The following is a 21,046-nucleotide window of genomic DNA, read 5'->3' on the forward strand; positions in this document are numbered from 1 at the left end:
GCAGCCATTTCTGCCTGTACCCAAGGGATGCCAGCTCTTTTCAGATCCTCAGTGAAAGTCCTTCTCCATGTATTTTTGGGTCTGCCTCTTTTCCGTTTTCCACCTGTAGGAATCCAAGTCATGGCTGTCTTTGAATACCTATGGTTCGGTAGGCGCAGGATGTGCCCTGCCAGCTGCATCCTCTTTCCCTGTGATGATTTTACTAAGGGTTGGGAGTTGGCCCTTCTGAGTATTTCCTCGTTGGTGATGTGCTCTTGCCATCTCACTTTTAGGATCTTCCTCAAGTTCCTCTGGTGGAACACATCTAACTTCTTGTTCAGTCTAGCTGAAGACTTCCATGTCTCACTGGCATATACTGCTGTGGGCAGGACTATACTGTTGTACAGGCGGAGCTTTGTATCCAGATCGATGGTGCTGGTTGACCAAACCTTGCGCATCCTCCGGAATACCGCAGCCGCCTTTCCGATTCTGCAGTTGATATCCGGCTCTACGTCACCACTGTTGCTGACCACACTGCCAAGGTAGGTGAACTGGTCCACTATCTCAACCTGGTTGTTGTTGACGCTGATGTTCAGTGGTGGATGGTTGATGTTAAGTACCACTTCCATTGCCTTGGTTTTCTCTGTGCTCACCCGCAGTCCAACCTTCCCAGAGAACTGTTCCAGTTTTGTTGTCAGGTTTTGTAAGTCCTGGTTGGTCTCAGACAGTAGGGCTAGGTCATCTGCAAAGTCAAGGTCTGCTAGTCTCTCCTCTCCGTTCCATCTCACCCCCTCTCTACCATCTTCTGTAGTCTTCTTCAAGACAAAGTCGATGGTCAGCAGAAACAGGAACGGGGAAAGGATGCATCCTTGTCTGACGCCCGTGACAATGTCAAAGAAATCTGTTGTTCCTCCCTCTGTCCTGACACAACATCTTGAGTTTGCGTAAAGGCTCTTAAATATATTAACGAACTGTTTTGGTATACCATATGAACGAGCAATATTCCAGAGAGATGTTCTATGAATACTGTCAAATGCCTTTTTAAAGTCTATGAAGTTCAGCACTAGTGGTGTTTGGTATTCAAGACATTGTTCAACAATGTTACGGAGTGTGAAGATTTGTTCTGTGCACGAGCGGTTACTGCGAAACCCCGCTTGCTCCTCTCGCAGTTTGCAATCCACAGCTTTCTTCAACCTTCTCAGAAGCACTGCACAGAACACTTTTCCCGGGATCGACAGAAGAGTGATGCCCCGCCAGTTGTTGCAGTCCGAGAGGTTCCCTTTCTTGGGGAGTTTTACTATGACACCATCTTGCCAATCCCTGGGGACCTGCTCATCCTGCCAGCAACGGTTCATCAGCCTGTTTAGCATCTCCACTGTCATTGACACGAGCATAAATCGATTTTCAACATGTTTCTGTCAGCCAGAAATGATAGATGCTGAATTGTAATTACCAGGTGCACTTGATTAATTGTAAATCGTGATGTTCTGTCTCTTATTTGTGAAGTAACATGATTATATCAGCCAGTAGTTTTTCATTGTTACACACCATATGGCCTCTTGACATATCATTGCAATTGCCCCAGATCTTCGTTGAGTTGAGCAGGACCCAATTCGTCTAAAGGACGCTAAAATACCCATCGACCAGCAATTGAATTAGCTATATCTGTTGGATAAAGGCGAATATCCAAGTAAAGATGTAGTATGGGGTATATTTAGCATAATATACTAGGATTTCCAACTATTCTTTTTAGTTTACTTCAACAATGAACATAGCTACTTCTAACGAATGGCATATGTGCGGGCATACAATGGATCAAAGCAAACACTACATCCTCAAATAACATGTTTGCACACCCAACTCATTCCAGTGGCTCCAACATAGTCCTCTGGTGCAATTCCGATAGCCTGGGTGTGTAATTACTTTCGATTACACCTGGTCAATGGGCCAATTATTTGCTTTCTGAGAAAGAATGGTGCTTTGTAGAATACCAGCGCACATGTACAGTGTGGGATAATAACATCTTGTTCTTTCACATGTCTTCAGAAGCGCCACGATGCCAGGGCAGTTCGCAAACGAGCACGCCACGAATCGGACTCAGCAGTTGGGGACGAGATAGATGACTCGACCAACACCATAGGAAGCGTCAACGAAGTCTTAACATACGCTCCGAGTGGGCACCCAAGGGATAGAGTCCATGTGCTATCTACAGGAAAAGTTCAGGCATCGGTGCCTCGTGAGAGTAACAGAGTACTAGACACAAACAGGTCTGTACTCAGCGACAGGTCTGTACCCAACGTAAGGCCTGTACCCAACGACAGGTCTGTACCTAATAACAGACCTGTACCCAAGGAAAGGCCTGTATTCAAGGACAGACCTGTTTCAAATGACAGGCCTATGCTCAACGACAATCCTGTACCTAGAGACAGACATGAACCAAACGACAGACCTGTATCCATCGACAGACCTGCACCCGACGACATCAGCACTATCAGAGCAAGGGATCATCTTCCAAGAGAAGGACGGCTGGTTGGATGGAAGTGTAATCCAAGCAGAGGTGAGGTACCAGTTGACCATACAAGAACAGCTGGGGAAACAGTTCAGCCGATCGTAGGAAGCTTTAGAGAAGCAACGACGCATGAAACTGCTAAACAACATGTTGGAAGGGAACGCCAACAACCCGCAAGGGGCTGTTTGAGCACAGGTCAAGTACTAACACACCCTATAGGCGGCGTAAAACAGGTTGTTAACCCGCCGGTGCATAACAGATTCGACAATGCAACATACGATCGTTTCTATCAGCCCCAAGAGAAGAGGATAGTCGAAGCTTCCAGTAGTGTTTCAGCAAGTTCAGGCGGGCCTTACTACATAAGCTGTAGGGAAGAAGTGGTTGGACCCGTAGAGTTTAGCAAAGTCGAACCCAGTTCACTTGAAGACGCCGTTGCCGACTATCTCCAACAAAAGCACGCCATAGAGCAAGATCCAACAATAAGGGGGTGTCATCAGAACACGGATAAAGGGCCATCCGGTGTTGATAGTGTGTACGTAAGTCACGCGAGGTTAGTCCTGAACAACATCAAAAGTTCTCAGAACGTGGGCACAGGTGCGGAGCATTCCCTGAAGCATCCGAAAAATGAAGAGCAGCGATTCACAACAAGACACCAGACTACAGGGGAAAGCTTAGTGGATAAAGAAGCAGGCTTTTCTCCTGACACGACGCCAAAGCCATTGGAGCTGTTTGAGCACAGAAGGGTCAGTATCAGTAGGGGTCTAAAATTGCCCGAAGAGGACTTGAGTACTCGTGGTAACTTCGCGCCAACAGAAAGACAGCAGCAAGGATACAGACTCAGAAACAGAGAGCAAGCCAACAAAGACGTTCAACAGGCCGTGCAAGACATGTTTACAAAGTACATGGTGACAGGGCATGGGTTAGCTACCACTGGACAGCACCAGCTGTCTCCGGACCATTCTAGTAGTAGCGGCACTATTGCAACAAACAACAAAAGATCCCAAGCCATATTTCGTCCGGCACGTAAGCTGCTCGGGATGAATGCAGACACAAAGGCCACAAGGATCGCTCGTGCTGTGAACCTTGCAAATAAACCAGATTTAGGGTTGAAGTCTGAAAGCTTCGAGGAGGGCAGACCTGTACCACAGCACAAAACCACGAGCGGACTTGGAGTTCAATCTTGGACTGCGACCAAAGATTTTTCAGCACGTTCAACACAAGAGGTACCGGGGACTCTTAATACAGCACTTGGTCAGAAGTATGCACTGAAAGCCAATACGACTGAAGAGGACATGCAGACATCGCAGTCCCAAAACAAAGTTCGGTCGCACACAGGTGGGGGCAAACCCATTGGAACGGAACCACATTCGGAGGGTCAATGCTCGTCAACACAGCAAGATGCAAATTCTGCCACCCTCACTTCGTCAAAGGTCGCGTCAGGTGAACAGAACAGGTTGGGTGATTCTTCAGGCACCCACGTGCGAGTAAACACGCACACCTCAGGAGTGTCACCAGCAGGTTCACAACTACCGAAGTCTGAGGATCAGTCGAAGGTGTTGGAGAAAACTGGAGGAATGGGACAAGAGATGAACGCAGGGCCCTTCAAGGCTGGGTTACGGCTACGGCTCTCGGGCAGAAGAGGCAAGCCGAGCTCCAGAGATGTCCCCACTCGTCCCATGAGCGTGAACATGGCGATGTCACTACAGGATACAGCATCGGCAAAACCTAAGCGACAAGTAAGTAGCATTTGTATAAAGCTTCAAGATAGACTTCTTGTCATTTTGGATGGTCTACTTTTGCTGGAATTGTAGGATGTGAACGGGTTAGTAAAATGGCAAACGTCCTATGTCTATCAGGGGTCTTACGGGCAGTGGATCCACTGTGTCTAGTGCACGGCATAGGATGACCTTCCCTCTCTTCCACCATGTGCGACTTCAGTTGTACTTGAAGGGAGTCTTGTTAAATGCGAGTCTTTGATACAGTGGTTTCGAACCCGCGACCTCTAGATCCCGTGTTCACTGACCATTCGGCTACCGACGACATTTTCATTCTGATTGACGGAGTTGGAAGGTTAATTCTTCAACTTGAACAAATTGAAAAAAAAACGTAGCTTTTTTCTTTGCAAACTTGTAGAATAATAACTGTACACGTGATGCGTATTGCCTGAAGCCAAACGTGTTCAACTCAATTCAATGTGAATAACAATGTACTTGGTGTCAGCAGTGTCAGCAAACTAGTTGCTTATCACGTTTAACTTCTTCACCTTTTCGTTATTATGATCCGTGTGCGTTTGGCGTACTGTCTTTAATCTTTGCCATTCAGAAGACAAACTGATAGTAAGTTAGGCCACAAGTATCAGAAAAGGGGAAATTTGGCAGTTGGGTGAAGATATAGCAGAATGTGGGGGAGGGGGAGAGGCACATGCCGGGTGAAGGGGATGGGACGGAAGTCCGCCTCCGAGGATTCAACTTTCAAATATTTCTCTCTAAATATGTACTATATCTTTGCAATATTTACATTCCCCCTGAATCTTTCCCCAAATCTTCCCTAATTGACCCATTCGATTCATTATCCAGCGACATTTACAAGTTTTCAAATTTAGGTGATATAGTTATTTTAGGAGATTTAAATGCCAGAACTGGACTATTTACAGAAACCTATTTCAATTCCGATTTCCCTGATGTACATAGGGCAGACTTGCTCGTTAATTTCAAAAATAGAAACAATAGGGATGTGAAAGTTAACAATTACGGCAGACGTCTGATTGACTTGTGCTCTTCAGCAGATTTGACGATCTTGAATGGAAGGGTTGCTGGGGACTTAAAAGGAGATTTTACTTGTTACCATTATAATGGGTCTAGTGTTGTTGATTATTGTATAACCCAGCGGTCAATGCTTTCTGATGTCCAATATGTTAATGTTAGTCCATTATCACAATTTTCCGATCATTGTCACATTTCATTTTCTTTGGCAACCAAGCATGCCCCTCTTATCATACAAGAGGTGAATCCAGCTAAACCAGAACCATTAACATTCATTTGGGACGAAAATTCAACTGAACTATTCTCGGCGGTTATGAATGGCACTGACACAAACTCCAAATTAAGTGACTTCTGTCAAGAAACCTTTTGTTCAGCGAAAAATGCCGTCTCACGCTTTACAGAGATTCTATTAGATATTTCAAAAAAGGCCCTAAAAGTGAGACATATAAAACGAGTTAAGAAATCTACACAAGTAAAAAAGAATAATGTTTGGTTTGATCAATGTTGCTGGTCATTGCGCCAACGACTGAAAAGACTTTCGCTAGAACTAAAAAGAAAACCATGGATTCAGGAAATTAGGATCAAATATTTCTCAACTCTAAAAGAATACAAAAGAATTATCAAACAACGTAAACGTAAATATAAGGCGGATATTTTGTCCAAATTAGAGCATATGAATGAAAAGAATCCAAAAGAATTTTGGTCTCTATTAAACTTTCTCGACAACGAAGTTAACGGGAAAACAAACAAAAATTCTACAGACCCTAATATCAACAATAATGAATGGACAGAACATTTCAAAGGATTGAATGACCTAACAAAGAACAAACACTTCAACACAGATTTCGAAACTATAATCAATGAACGGTTAGAACGGTTAGAACAGCTTAATAAAAATTCATCCACTTTGCTAGACGTTCCCTTTACAGCAAAAGAGATATTAGTTGGTATAAAACAATTAAAAACTGGAAAAGCCTGTGGCATAGATTCTATTTCAAACAACATGCTTAAACATGGATCAAATTCTAAGCAGTTTTGCCTGTCATTGGTTAATCTTTTCAACACTATCCTTACTGAAGGCACATTTCCGCCTAATTGGAACACTAGCATTCTTACTCCAATATTTAAATCTGGTGATAAGTCCAACGTTGATAATTACAGAGGAATAGCTCTCTCCAGTTGTCTGTCAAAATTGTTTACACTTTTATTAAATACTAGGTTACAAAACTTTGTAGAAAACAATAATCTATTAGCCAACACACAATTTGGCTTTGGAAAGAAGTGCCGAACCGCCGACAACGTTTTTATTCTAAAATCCCTTATTGATAAATATACACGCAAAAAGAAAGGTAAATTGTTTGTTTGTTTTGTTGACATGAAAAAGGCTTTTGATAGTGTATGGCGCGATGGGTTATTCTATAAATTATTAGATTATGGCATCAATGGGAACTTTTTCAATGTATTGAGATCTATGTATTCAAATGTTAATTACGCAGTTAGAGTAGAGAATGGCTTATCCGATTCCTTTGTTTCCACATGTGGTGTAAGACAAGGTTGTAACCTTAGTCCCATGTTATTCAACCTATTTATTAATGACTTGCCGCAATGCTTTGATCGTGACAAATGTGATGCCGCTAATTTAACTTCTAAATCCATCAATTGTTTGTCTTGGGCAGACGATCTTGCTTTGATTTCATTATCTAAGCATGGACTCCAACAGTGCATCAATACTCTGGAAACATATTGTAATACTTGGAAACTTTCTGTCAATGTGTCTAAAACAAAAATTATTATTTTCTCTAAAGGTGCTACAAAGAAGATGTCAAAAGAATTTTATATCTATAATAATGTAATAGACGTTACAGACAGTTACACCTACCTTGGTATACCTCTTACGTCCTCAGGTAACTTTAAAACGGCCAGAAAGTTTCTAAAAACCAAAGCTATGAGAGCTATATTCAAATTAAAATCACTTTTAACATCGGAAAATATTTCAATAAAGTTAGGTAAAAGCCTTTTTGACAAATTTGTTAAACCTATCCTTTTGTATGGATCTGAGTTAACATGCTTTGACCATGCCTCCAAAACACTGAAACTTAATGTTTCAAAAAACATCCCTATGTCTTCTTCAAAGTATATTTTCTCCCTTTTGTTGAAGAAAGTTCAGATTGAGGATAGCATTCCAGTTTTTATTCGAAAGAGCACTTGTACTGATCTGACTCATACCTATGTCATTAATTTTGAAAGAAGTTCAGACAAAGACATGTTTCTGAAATATGCGTCTGGACTTAATCTAGAAAAGGATGACTTTTCTATTGATAACACACGCCTCCCAACAGTCATACCGGAATTTGACATAATTGATATACGCTTTCAAAAATTTCTACTTGGAATCCACTCCAAATCATCTAATGACGGCGTGCGAGGAGAATTAGGAACTTTTCCTATTATGATATCTGCTAAAATTCAGCTCATTAAATACTGGCACCGTTTGGTAAACTTACCTGAGGACTATCTGCTTCGCGATGCATACAATACTGTATTTACTGGTGATCATGACTGGATTAATCATGTTAAAGACATTCTCAATTACCATGGCTTTGGACATATATGGGTGAAACCTGAATTGTATAAACTAGATTACATTGCTGACCAACTTCGCTACCGTCTACAAGATACATTTATACAGGAGTGGTTTGCTCGCATAAAAAGCAATTCAAAACTGTCTTTTCTTAACAAATCGAAAAAGTGTTATGAACAAGAGACATACCTTTATGATATATATAACTTTGAAATTCGTAAAGCGATAACCCAGTTAAGAATCAGCAGTCATAAATTGAACATAGAAACAGGCAGGTATCATAATGTAGCGCCTGACCAAAGGTTTTGCCCATTCTGTCCAAAGCAAATTGAAGATGAATTTCACTTTGTCATGATGTGCAGTAGGTACAATGTTTCACGTAATGAGTTATTCACATTCCTCGAATCAAATACAACAGATTTTAAGAGACTCAATGATACAGACAGATTTGATTATATATTCAGATGTAATAACTCCCACAATGCTAAAATAGGCAAATATATAAAAGACTGCTTTGTCATAAGAAAAAATGCCGAAACTCATAATTAGCCCCACTCGATTGTAATACAATATCAATGATTTAGGCTAGCTCTTATTGTTCTAGAAATTAGGATGCCAATTATTTCATTCTATATTCATAATCTGCGTATGTACTAAGGTTGATACTTGTTCTAGTAATAAGGATGATAAGTTTGTTTCTTCTTCTTTTTTTTTGCCATACATTGTACCGTGTACGATCGTTGCGCAATAAAGTTCTTCTTATATATAAAGTAGCATGACAAGACGGGATGTGACACGCATTTGGCTGGCAAAAACCCACATTGCAAGTTATAACTTTGGTATGTAATTTAACATGTTTGCATGACTCCCTATCCACTGGAACGATAATCGTTCAGGACACTGTGTCCACGTTTGCGTTGATCCACGTTTTGTTTTGATAAATAGATTAATGAAGACATCGATGCTCTTACAAGCTAAGTACAGGTCAGAGTGATACAGCAGTTACAAGTGCAATTAGTAATATAAGAATGTGGCATCTTACAACATCTACAAAGTCTAAAGCATACTTGAGCACAGTTTCAAATTCTCGCTTTCTAACTGTTGTAAATGTAAGGGCAGATGAGATACATGTACATCTAATTGCAGAAGAAACGTGAATTTTTCTGTGCTAAATATCGAAAACTTGGTAACTTTTATCTTATGCAAAAGTGAAGAGGATATTTCATTGTACAGTTAACTCTAAAAGGACAATGGTCTTCTGTCTTGTCGAAGCTATAATATTTACAAAGTCTATGATGCAAAAGAATGCCGTTGTGTATACCCTTTTCCATGTAACATGCATTGGCATAATACCGGTCATAAGCCTTATACCGGTCGATTAGAAATAGTGGAACTTAAAGAGATCTACACATGCAACAATAGTTATTTCTGAGGTATGCACACTTCAGACATCTAGGTGTCCAATACATGATTTACAAAGCATCGATAACAATGCATTCGAAGATAACAAGGCCAAAAGTTTTCAGGTCATTTTCGGGGCAGGCGAGCTCGTCGTGGGACAAACACACTGTCACGTTCATCGCCAGATTTGTAGATAATAATCACATGTGCTCACGGCACAAGACGAGCATGATTCAACAGCAATCTTGAATTTCTTTTGGTGACCTACAACTCGTGTAAAAGTGTGAGGAACCGTTGCATAATAGCCCGGATCTACGGCTGAATGGGTCAAATTGAACGTACGCCGCCATTTTCCCGCCATTTTTAATGCTACGGCCAGCAGTAAAGTTTTACGTCATAGCGGTTGTGACGGACCAAAATTAAATGAAAATTCTTGTCAGTATACGCCCATTTTCTCATGACTTTTTGTATGCTCATGCAGATTTTTGTTTTGTACAACTACTAACAGGAAAGAAAGGAACAACAGAGGATGAATAAAGGTACATACATAGTTAATTGTGCCGTGTTTCGTTCGACCGGTATAGTGCACCCCCTTCCAACCACGCGCCCGTTCTCCGTGCAATTCCACGGTGTGTTCCAATTACGATATTATGTTTTTAGCAGGACCAGAGAGACAAAATAATTTACACAGAAGAAGTGGCAAAGGTAAGCTGTAACAGCAACATGTGGAGAAAATGATGCGTTGATCATTTGCCAAATTAGCATTGCTTGAGAAATTGCAGTAAACCGACCGGTATTATGCCAATGGATGTTAGAGTTTGTGTGAACTAATACGGAGTTTTGGAATGACTGTTCTAAGCAAATAAATATGTGGATCTCTTTTGTCCCATTGGAGGTGCTAACTCACATCTTTTAATAGAATGTAGTTTTTCTTGGAGCCAAAGAAATAAACGAACGGTATAATGTAAATACTGTACAAAATCCTGTTTTGGAACTCTAGGATCACCGTAATGCAGGGGCAACGTCGACTGGCAGAACAGACAGACGACAACAGGCGAAAACAGACTCTACAGCAGCTCGAAGGGGTTCGGATTCTTCCCTGGCAGTTAGAATAGCCAGAGTGCTGCCTCAGAGACGGGAAACGAGTGATGGTTCTCAGCAAGACATGGCAGGTGGGTTCTGAAATGAAAAAGAGAGGTAAAGGTCAATGATTGCTGTTTGGGCAGTGTGCCTTGGAGATGGTATTGGAAGACAAAGTCCATCCCTCTCCTTCCACCGTCTATTGCCTCTTACTTCCGTATCGAAGTCAGGGGCCCATTTACACCAAGAGGAGTGAGGAAAGTTGTCAAGGACACAAAGTATGCAGGAATCGAACCCGCGACCTCACGATTGATTAACAGTCACCTCATGCCAAACTTGCGTGCCTTTGAGTCATAAAAAATGTTCAGGCATCAGTGAAAAAAGCATAGATATTATTGTATTCGTCAACCGTGTATTTGTTAACATTGGACATGTTGTCTTGTTTTTTTTTAGCAAATATGGCGTCATGATTATGTATTTCTCTTCCCAATGCTAGCCCAATCCAGTCTCCCCAGGATTATCCCTACACTATGCGGCGTTGGCCACACCTGGATCACTCTAAGATGGACAGTTTCCGAAGTCAAAAACTACAAAGCTTATCAAGTTCAGTACCAGAAGTAAGTGTTATATATTTTCGCATGCAACCAGGCCATATTTTTCTTATGTTGTTATGGTTTCTTACTACGTAACGTTAATACTTTGAAGCTAAATAGCTGAGATTTGTAGGTACTACGTGTACGAATTGCTTACCGTTAATGACTGAATGGATATCTTATGATAATGTTTCCATTTCATACGATGATGTTAAGAAATTCCATGTTTTGCAGGCATGGCGGCCCTGTGAACGTGACACCTTTTCGGTACGGCAGTACCAGAGAAACGGTTGATAACCTGTCCCCTGGGACAACCTACACCATGCAGGTAAGTCAACATCCCAATAATGAATTGAAACAATCGGAAGTTGAATAAAGGTGACCGTCATTAGATATACACTATGTTTAGCAGGGCCTAGTTTACATAAATTATGGGAAAATGTCACAATATGCTTATTTGCTTAGATACGACTTTAATTTTTTGTTATTCGGGTCCAGAAGATGATGGTATACTTTATGCAAATAAGGACCTTATTTGCATAACAAGTGAGAACCATTTCAAATACGACAATCGGAAAAGCCAACGTCATTTTACAAAGGTATGAGATCGTAGAACTCTAGTTCAATATGCTTCCAACATGGCGACCGTGTGTGCAGTTACAGTACATGTTTTCTGCACAACAATAGAGTCCTATGTCGTCTAACAACTTAGGTTGGGGGGTAGTTATGCTGTACACGTTTCACAAATCACCTCTTTAACGTGTTGATTAGGTGTTGATAAGTGTTTTGGCCCCAGGTGATCTGTGACGAAAGGTGTAAATAGGAGAAAGGGTAAAGCAAAACAACACAATCACATTGCATCATGAAGTCATTTCGCCTAGTTTCTACCACCAGTTGCTAAGAAATGTGATCTTTTTATTGCGTGCTTACATTGTTTATGCAATAATTGGACTAGCTACCTGCTTGAACGTCTTCGGCTCAACATAAGACAGATACGACTTTCTAGCTTTAATCAGATATCTTACATACAGGTTCGTGCCTTGGACATGGAAGGACTGGTCCACTGTAGCAACAAGGTGGACATGAAGACGTCAAGTCGCCGTCTGGCCGTGCCTCCACAAGGTATGTGTCGTTAAAGAACAATGGTTCAATCGTTGTGAAGGAAATACATTTCTCGCTGGTTCATTTTTCCTTGTGTTTTTCGATGATATTCAATGGATAACAACCTGGCAAAAGAGTAGATCATTGTTTCTGCATGTTACATACAGACATGAAAGAATGTATGTCACTTATGCTATACATGTCATATCTGCTCACTAGCCCTGTTAATACAAAACCATAGCGATATGGACACACGATCGCGTTCTTAGAGGGTGGCAGCATTCTCATCTTTCTGCTTATTGCCTTCATACAACAGCTAAATCTATACAGTTAACCAAAAACGAACTATTTGTGCGTATAATGACAAATACTGACAGCATTGTACAACAAAAACTATGTGAGTTCGTATACACTTGTTTTAAGAAGAGGGAAGAGGCATGTAAACAATATTTATAGTAAAAGCATAGATCCAGAAAGAGATGTTTTGTCTATCCAATTGTTCACTTGTAACACTACTATTACTTGTAGTAGGATCTTGTCTTAAGTATTTAATGAAATACTATCGAATCACTGCATTTAGCCCATGAGGGCATGGACATGCAAATAAAGATCATATATTCACATGTTTCACATTATTAACCCACAGCAGAGACTGCTGCTAAACTCCGTCAGGCGGTCCAACAAGCCAGGCAGAATAAAGAGCAAGACACAAAGTCAAAGAAGACTTCCCGATGGGGGATCAGTCATCTGACGTCCAGTTTTAGAAGAAAGAAGAAGAAATCAGCAACCAGCGAGTCCGACACGGAAAGCAAGGCGTCTTACACGGAGTCTCCGACGAGCGGGAGACGAGAGTCAAACGTGAGAAGATCGTCCATCGATTCCCAAGACTCAGAAATCTCCACGATGTCCACAATCAGCCGAACTTCGCGGAAGTCTCAGAAGAGAGTTCACTTCAAAGAGGAGGACATCTCCAAGGCTTATGACATCCGGGAGATGCAGGCTCTGTACCCGGAACTCAGCAAGGAAGAGAAAGTCATCGGTGATAATGTTCTTTTGCCAGAGAGCACCAAACAAGTTGATGAAAGGGACCATCATACTAATGACGAAAGAAAGGCAGAGGCAGAATCAAAACAACAGGCTGATATCCAGAGACGACAGCAGGTTTCGTCTCCCGTCTTCATGAGCCTCATGGACCAGGGCGAGGAATCAGAAGCGGAAACCTTCAAGCGAGTTGCCGATAACGTCAGGGGCACACTCGGGATGTCCATCAAAAAGGTGTCCGTTGAAGTGCAAACACAGGAGGGAGGAATCTTTCGACCTGTCGTTCGCGCTCCCACCGTCAGGGGGAGTGGTGAAGACATTGTGTCATCTAAGCCGTCCGACAGGTCGGCAAGTTCGCCAGAATGGGACACTAACGTGGATTCAAACATTGCCCAGACGAGTCCAGGATTTCGAAATGTCAAACGTGAAAGGGTAAGTGAGACTTCCTTTTGATTAGCAGAAGTTTATCTATTTCAATCCGTTCCATTGCACTGTACCTTGAATACTTCTCTAGATCTGTAGTCAAACTAACGTATCGTGTTAAACTTTACCATGGCTCATAAACGACCATCAGGAACGAAAGTGCCATTTTGTGACTTTTTTAAATTGATTTTTCACATTTTTCATCAGACGTGGCAAGAGATCATTGAAGAAGACTACGACCCCAAGGAGGGCTGGAAGAACGTCCAAGTTGGTGACAAGATGCGTTTCATAGACCTGGAGGCGATCAAACCATACAGAAAGGTTCTTACACATGCAGGTGAGTGAATAGCTGTAATAACGTTAACTAGTTCCAACCAAATTGCTGTATTGAGACATAGCTATACCATCGCTATATATATGGCCTTGGAGGCTCTTGTATGGGCATGGACTCTAATCACCCAACCAGGGAATTGGCTTCACCTTGATAAGACATTTAGGCAATTCTCTGATTGGTTGTTTAGAGCTGGTACCACATCTAAAAAGTGGAAAGCTCAGCCCGGTTGAGTATAGTCACGCCAAGAAAATATTGTATAGGCGGCAGGCGAGGCTTTAAGTTGGTGAATGGATCTTGTTAATATATGTCATTTTGACAATGATGACACGTTCATTGATTGACAGTCATTGATGGTATTGTACAGGTTACTATGGAGACAAGTCCAACGCCATCGTGGTGTTCTCGTCATGCTACATGCCCAACAACAGTCTGAAAGACTACAAGTACATCATGGAAAACCTCTTCCTGTAAGTAGCAACTAGTCTATTGCCTTCTGGGCAACACAGACACTCTGATTTCTGATGAAACTTTGATCTCAATACGCATGTTCATAGTTTAACATTTCATATTTGTAAATATAAAGGATGCATTGATGAGGGTAAATATTCTGGAAAGTCAAGAAACTCCAGTGTCATTCAAAGGGGGAATAAAACAACGAATAAGTTATGTTTGAGCAAAATAATTAGTCTGTTTTTTAGTGAACGACTATATATATAACTGTATTATTCTAATATATGTCACTGTGACTTTGTCACATAGACATTATTTATTTTATGTAGCATCAACTGTTACCTTGATATTTGACATGTTATCTTTCTTCAGATACATCCTCAGCTTCCTGGACAAAATTGTTGATGAAGAATACAAGATCGTCTTCCTAAACTACACCAAGGAGAGGAGCAACCTACCCTCGGTCACGTGGCTCAAGTCCTGCTATGATCACATTGATGCAAAGTACGTGTTAAAGGATATAAACACTGAAGTCACACAAGTATGCTAAGAACCATCCCCACAGCTATGCCCCCTGCTATCTTAAAAAAAACACGTTTGTGAAAACTCACTTTTAAGTATGTGTTGCCTTCAATTTTTCAGCAGAACAAAATGATATTTTAACACAAAAGTTTATCCAGGTCATTCCACACCACCGGAGACACGTGATTGAGAATTTGACTAAAATACATTATTCATCCTCTCGTAGGTAACTTTTATAATTATTAAGTGTGTTATTATTTAGAAAACATTTTGTAACTGAATGTATTGTTTCTTTGGATGTCCCTGTCCAGGTTTAAGAAGAAATTGAAGGGTTTGTTCATCGTGCATCCCACCATGTGGCTGAAGATGCTAGTTCACGTGTCCAAACCGTTCGTCAGGTGCTGATAATTTCTTTGACATTCCAATATATTTTCAACTTTCTTCTAATCACATTTTATCTATCTCCTGGTAATATGTTTGGAACTGATTTGGGGGATATTGTCCAATAAAAACAAGAACTTCCTGGCCCTCAACTACCATTGGACCAGAGCTAAAACAAGAGTTCGTAGACCTCATATCTCCATGAAATAGTCTGATTATGTAAATGACTTCCACATTTGCATAATCTATGCTAAGTAATGTACACCTGTAAGTAACCTACGCTGGTTACAATGTTGATTGTCCAAGCATTTACCACATCGATAAATTATGGCACTTTTGCATTAATTATGCAAATTAGGGACTTATTTGCATATTAGGTATCTGATAATGTTCCACCTGCCCCAAACTACATATATTGCATGTATCTGAGTTCTGTAAAGGAAACACTGCAAATACAGATTTTCCTCATTAAATATGCAAATTAAGTGCCAGTTTGCATAATTTGCATTTCATGATGTACATCTCTGTCTAAGCTACCTACATACCAAATATCATGTAAATTTGTCATTCCCTTCTTCAGTTATCGTCCTTAGAAGATTTTGACAAAAATGCCCCTGCAGTTCCAGAGCAACCTGCTAGGGGAACCAAATATACACCAGATATCCCTTATGTCACAAGCTATCTGCCATCCAAATAACAAGACCATAGCACATCCAGTTCAAAAGATCCAAAAAATGAATTTCTGCTGCAGTACCAAGGTCACATACCAGGGGGCCCAAAATTGACCTTGACCTTTGTCTTCCCAACACCTACCCACAAACCAAATATCATCGTAATCCGTCCAGAGATTCTTGAGTTATGCTCACTACAAAATCCGGACACACAGACACACACACAGACACACACACACACACACAGACACACACACAGACACACTCAAAACTATATCTCCATTTTTCATGGAGATAACAATACTTCCAATTCTCAAAATACCATATTTATATTTCAGCCATACCATAGGTATGGTGATTATATTTCAGCCATACCATAGGTATGGTGAAATATATTGTATTCGTAATGTTTCTTTCTCCTGTCAAATCTTCAGAACACGGTATCTCCGTTAACGTTGTTCCTCAACCGAATGACTTGAAATTTGGCACAAGGGTAGAGTGGGCCAATACCCTCGGGCGTTTTTTTCATTTTTTCCATATCTGTCTCTTAAATGATTTTATTAAGGTTTTTTGGTCATCTTAAGACCAAAACTGTATATTTGGGCCCCCTGTACCCTGGTATTATAACCGAATGAGCTGAAATTTGGCACAGATGTGCATTGATAAGTCCCCCATATAGATTCAATATCAGTTTTGGTGTACAGTACAACAAAATGCTTATTTTTGCGATTTTTTGACCAATTTTTGACCAAAAAAGGACACTTTTGGCCCCTGTACCCTGGTATTACAACCAAATGAGCTGAAATTTGACAGACATGTGCCTTGATAATGCCCCCATATAAATTTAAGAACACTTTTGGTGTACAGTACAACAAAATGCTTATTTTTGCGATTTTTTGACCAATTTTTGACCAAAAAAGGACACTTTTGGCTCCTGTACCTTGGTATTGCAACCGAATGAGCTGAAATTTGACACAGATGTGCCTTGATAATCCCTTCATATAAATTCAATAACACTTTTGGTGTACAGTGCAACAAAATGCTTATTTTTGCGATTTTTGGCCAATTTTTGACCAAAAAAGGACACTTTTGGCTCCTGTACCCTGGTATTACAATTAAATGACTTGAAATTTGGTATAGATAGGCATTAGATACTTGGTAACAAGATTCAAGTAAAATTTTTGACATAAACAACTTTAAAATGATTAATTTTGGCACTTTTCTGAGGGGAAATTTGTTTTCTTTTGGCCTCCTGACGTGACCTTCCGTGACCCCGCACAGAGCCACACCTGTGCGCGTCAGCCGGAGAGTTAATTGAATCAAAGACCTAGCCAATCAGCGAAGAGGAGGCCAAAGGCTAATTAATATTCATAAGCGGGGCCTCATGATCCCGTATATAGCAGTGTTCCCGCCAAAGCCCGCCTAAGGCTCTCGCATTTTAGACTATTCAGAAGGCTTTATATTGTATCAGTTCTTAGGGGCATATCTATGATAATCGCAGCAGTCACTTAACTTCTCTTCAGGAGTTTAGCGTAACACTGTTTCAGGTAAAACCGTCAAAGGCAACTAAAAACACCCTGTACCCTGGTATGAGTAACATTTGGTATAGATAGGCATAATATAGTTGGTAAAATGATCCAAGTAAAATTTTTGGCATAAAGTACTGTAAAAGGCTTAATTACAGCACTTTTTTTAGGGGAAATTGGTTTTCTTTCGTTCTCCATGCCGTGACCTTTCGGACGTTCACCCCACAGAGCCGACATCTGCACCTGTGTCTAGCCGGCAGGAAGAGTTAATTCAATTAATGGTTCAGCCAATCAGCGAAGAGGAAAGCGAAGGCTAATTAATATTCATAAGCGGGACCACACAATACTTTAACTTGAAGACTCAGGCCGTACAGACTTCTCGCCAGGATTTTTTCAAAGCGTCGGACAGGGGTCCGGGGGCCGCCTAATGTCCCTGGCGGGGTCCAGGGGCAGGGCCACTGTGGGGGGGACCCAGGTGGGCGAAGCCCCCCGGAAGCTCTTGCATTTTAGGCTATTGAGAAGGCTTCTTTTATCAGTTTTTTTAGGGCCATATCTACGATAATCGTAGCAGTCACTTACTTCTCTTCAGCAGTTTGACTTTAAAATATTTCGGGTCAAAGCTTCAAAGACAACTAAAACCTCATAAACAACAAACTTTACTTAGCTCAACAGTATACAAAAATATTGTACGGGTTGCCATCCTTAGTTGAAGCGCTTATTTATAGGCTAGCGCTAGTATCTTCGCTGCGCCGTTAGCCGCCGTGCGACTTTTGTTGACGGTCTGATATCCCTACGTCGCCGCCTCGCTGATATTCCCACGGACATGTTTCAAAAAAAATACCCAGCAAAAAACGCTGTTCTGCGTCAAATTCTATTCTATAAAACTCAGTGTTACAGTCTAAATATTTTGTAGAAGCACCGCTGTAGGAAAGAAGGTCCAAGCAATGTAAAACATCACGTAGCATGAAGTTCGCTGTCAACTGGCACACAGCACATGACTGTTTGAAACTCTAAGTCTAATCAACAGCCGTGTTTGATTGATAGCCGGCGGTCCTATGATGAAGTCGGCGAAAGGTGCGTTAGTTAGAAAATCTGCGTTTAGTTTTGATACGTAATTATAAGTTAGACAGTGGCGAGAATGATTATTTTCTCATCAATATTTCTCTTCAGAATTATTTGAACTTAATTGTACATCTAAACAATTGGCTTACCTGTGCAATGTTTATATGATTAATGATCAGTGTACTGAAATCATGTGTAACGTATGGCTCCTAGTCAATAGATCAGCATTTTCTCTATAGTGACCACCTGTCTATAGTGGCCACATTTCCTAGTGCTGTTGTTGTTTGGCATAAACTTTGAACATTTAAATTGTAAGTAACTTTAAACTGCCAGAGTTTCAGCCCAATAAAACACTTTCAGCGCCAGGGTATGAACAGACTGACCAGACAGACGAAAATAAATCCTCGAACAAGGTTCAATCGTATCTTCCGGGTCTGGCAGGAAGTTGTTAAACTAAAATAAGAATAGGCTCGATGGTTGATTGCATACAAAGTAAAACAGTTTAACAGTTTTACAGCTTGAAGAAAACAAACGCTCCTACAGTACCTGCACCTGCTTGATAATTATTAAATCGTATGCCCTACTTGAATAAAAAAAGTTCATTGCAATAATAAATGTACCCACATCACAAGGAGCTTATACTTTTTTAAACTTACACCTAGTTATCGTACTGAAAATCGTTAATGACATTACATGAAGTCATTCAACAATTTTCAGTCATGATGAAAATTTTCTGAATGGAAGGTGTGATTATTGTCATTTTCTGAAAAATAGAAGCAAGCTCTGTTTTTACCTGGAGTCAATTCACAATACCAGTCAACTTTGGGGGATAATGTACTGTTAAGAGGATGTTCCATTTTTGCGCAGGGGTGATTTGGAACAGTCCAATGTTGCGTGGGAAGGGGTATGGCTGAAATATGCTGTATTTGCTCTTAAGCAAATGTCGGCCTTTCTAGTACACTTTAAGTTTTTACATTCTTCCAACTTGCATAGGCCCACCTCGACAAACAAATCGCACTATTACAACTAATGCCTCCGTGATTCGAACAAAAGATCAATGTATAAAGGAACAGTGAACATTACATTATATACCAGTATTTGTAGATTTTAATGCTGTATGTTATTTCTAGTTCGAAGTTCTCCAAGAAGCTGCAGTTCGTGGACAACTTTAAGGACCTCCAGAAGCAGCTTCCTGTAGATCCTGAGGCCATTCCTGAAGACGTCAAGAAGTAAGTCATGTATTTTCAAATTGCTCCAAGAGACACGGTCATGAGAAATCTTGGCAAGGGGGTTGTAAAACATTATAAGAATGTGTAAAAGTTCTTCCTGATTCATTACGGCTTCAATATTGTATTTGACTCAATAGCCCCTTTCAAACTCCGGCGCCATTTTGGATATATTCTCTCGCAAGGGTATAATATGACGTGAACGGTTCTGATTTTGGGTGTTGGGTGGCAAAACGTTTTCAGGATAGATATGTTACGATGGTGTCCACAGAAGCAAGTACATTTTTGTCTCTCTGTTGTTCCCTCAGATTTGAAGAAGAGTTGGTAGGAAGTACTTCCAACAAAAGAGGAACCTTCGCTGCGCTGAAGGCGGCACTGGGAAGGGAAGTCCAGCAAGGCAGTGTGCCGGAAAACGCGTTCTGTGCTCCATATAACAAGGGACTTGCTAGTAGCATGTGGGAAGGGTTTCCAACACTGCGGTTGTAGGATGTTATTATCTTCAAGTTTAGCTTTCATGTTTTTGTGCTTTTAGTTTTCATAAGGCACAACAAACTTTACTCTATCATGTCTAGCTTTAGTTGTTGCAATAGAAATGTATTGTCAGTGCTGAATATATATAGGTTAGAATGAGCTCTTTGCTACATTGCTCAAGTTAGCAGTGTATATCTTTTGGACAACATAACTTCGTGTTTGTAGTTGTAAATTTGGTGAGGGTAATGCTGTTCTAATGTTAGCTTGTAAATTTAGACTTACGCTGCATGTTACATTGCTATTACTGGTGCAAAATGATACATATTGTTTCATGCAGTGATTCACCGTGAGTGATTATGGTGCTGAAGTGACTTATTTGTTGCAGTGTTTAAGAGAAACAAAAAAGGGATTGGTGTGTGGGATATAACTGCATGCATGTTTGAAAATGAAGCATGTCTTTTATATGTTAAGTTTGATATGCCAGCACCGAAGCTAACAACGTTCGATACATACAGAGACATCTGTACATGCTTGTTAGACTTTGTAGACCGTCAGGTTTATCCTGTGAGGGATTTCAACAAAAATAAAGTGTTTTTTTCTCTAAGGAATGTGTATGCTGTGTTTAACTAGTAACTATGTAATGGTCAGAATGCCTGTTTAACCTTACATATGTATAGAGCTTTTTGTGTTTCATAGTTTGCAAGCAAGCTAAGCTATGCATACATCACACGAAATCCAACATGTACGCATGCTTTGAAGGTGGTTGTTTTATGAAAGTAAATGCTTTACGTACGTGTTACGTTTGTCAAAGTATTCTCACAGAGGGGACTCATCATTGATAAAACATAAAAGTTTCTCTTTGCTCTTTCCCTTTTTTGCCTCTTTATCTAGTCACATAAACCCCTCTCACCTTATTAATGAAATATCCCAACT

General features: G+C 40.6%; 1 protein-coding gene across 3 annotated transcripts in view; it reads left to right on the top strand.

The window, feature by feature from the left end:
• Positions 1-20,721, top strand: part of LOC118411555 — a 28,240-nt gene extending 7,519 nt beyond the window's left edge. For 2 of the 3 annotated variants that reach the window (XM_035813909.1, XM_035813910.1), the window contains 12 exons: positions 2,026-4,224; positions 10,233-10,404; positions 10,809-10,929; positions 11,140-11,233; positions 11,937-12,027; positions 12,653-13,479; positions 13,678-13,807; positions 14,169-14,271; positions 14,627-14,758; positions 15,088-15,174; positions 19,547-19,645; positions 19,951-20,721. In XM_035813909.1, coding sequence (XP_035669802.1) covers positions 2,026-4,224; positions 10,233-10,404; positions 10,809-10,929; positions 11,140-11,233; positions 11,937-12,027; positions 12,653-13,479; positions 13,678-13,807; positions 14,169-14,271; positions 14,627-14,758; positions 15,088-15,174; positions 19,547-19,645; positions 19,951-20,128 — 4,233 coding nt within the window. In that variant the 3' untranslated portion in view covers positions 20,129-20,721. The remainder of the gene's footprint in view (positions 1-2,025; positions 4,225-10,232; positions 10,405-10,808; positions 10,930-11,139; positions 11,234-11,936; positions 12,028-12,652; positions 13,480-13,677; positions 13,808-14,168; positions 14,272-14,626; positions 14,759-15,087; positions 15,175-19,546; positions 19,646-19,950) is intronic. The other variant, XM_035813911.1, reaches the window with a different exon arrangement.
• Positions 20,722-21,046: the final 325 nt, after the last annotated feature.

Source organism: Branchiostoma floridae, chromosome 3, assembly GCF_000003815.2.
Source record: "Branchiostoma floridae strain S238N-H82 chromosome 3, Bfl_VNyyK, whole genome shotgun sequence".
Classification (NCBI taxonomy): domain Eukaryota; kingdom Metazoa; phylum Chordata; class Leptocardii; order Amphioxiformes; family Branchiostomatidae; genus Branchiostoma; species Branchiostoma floridae.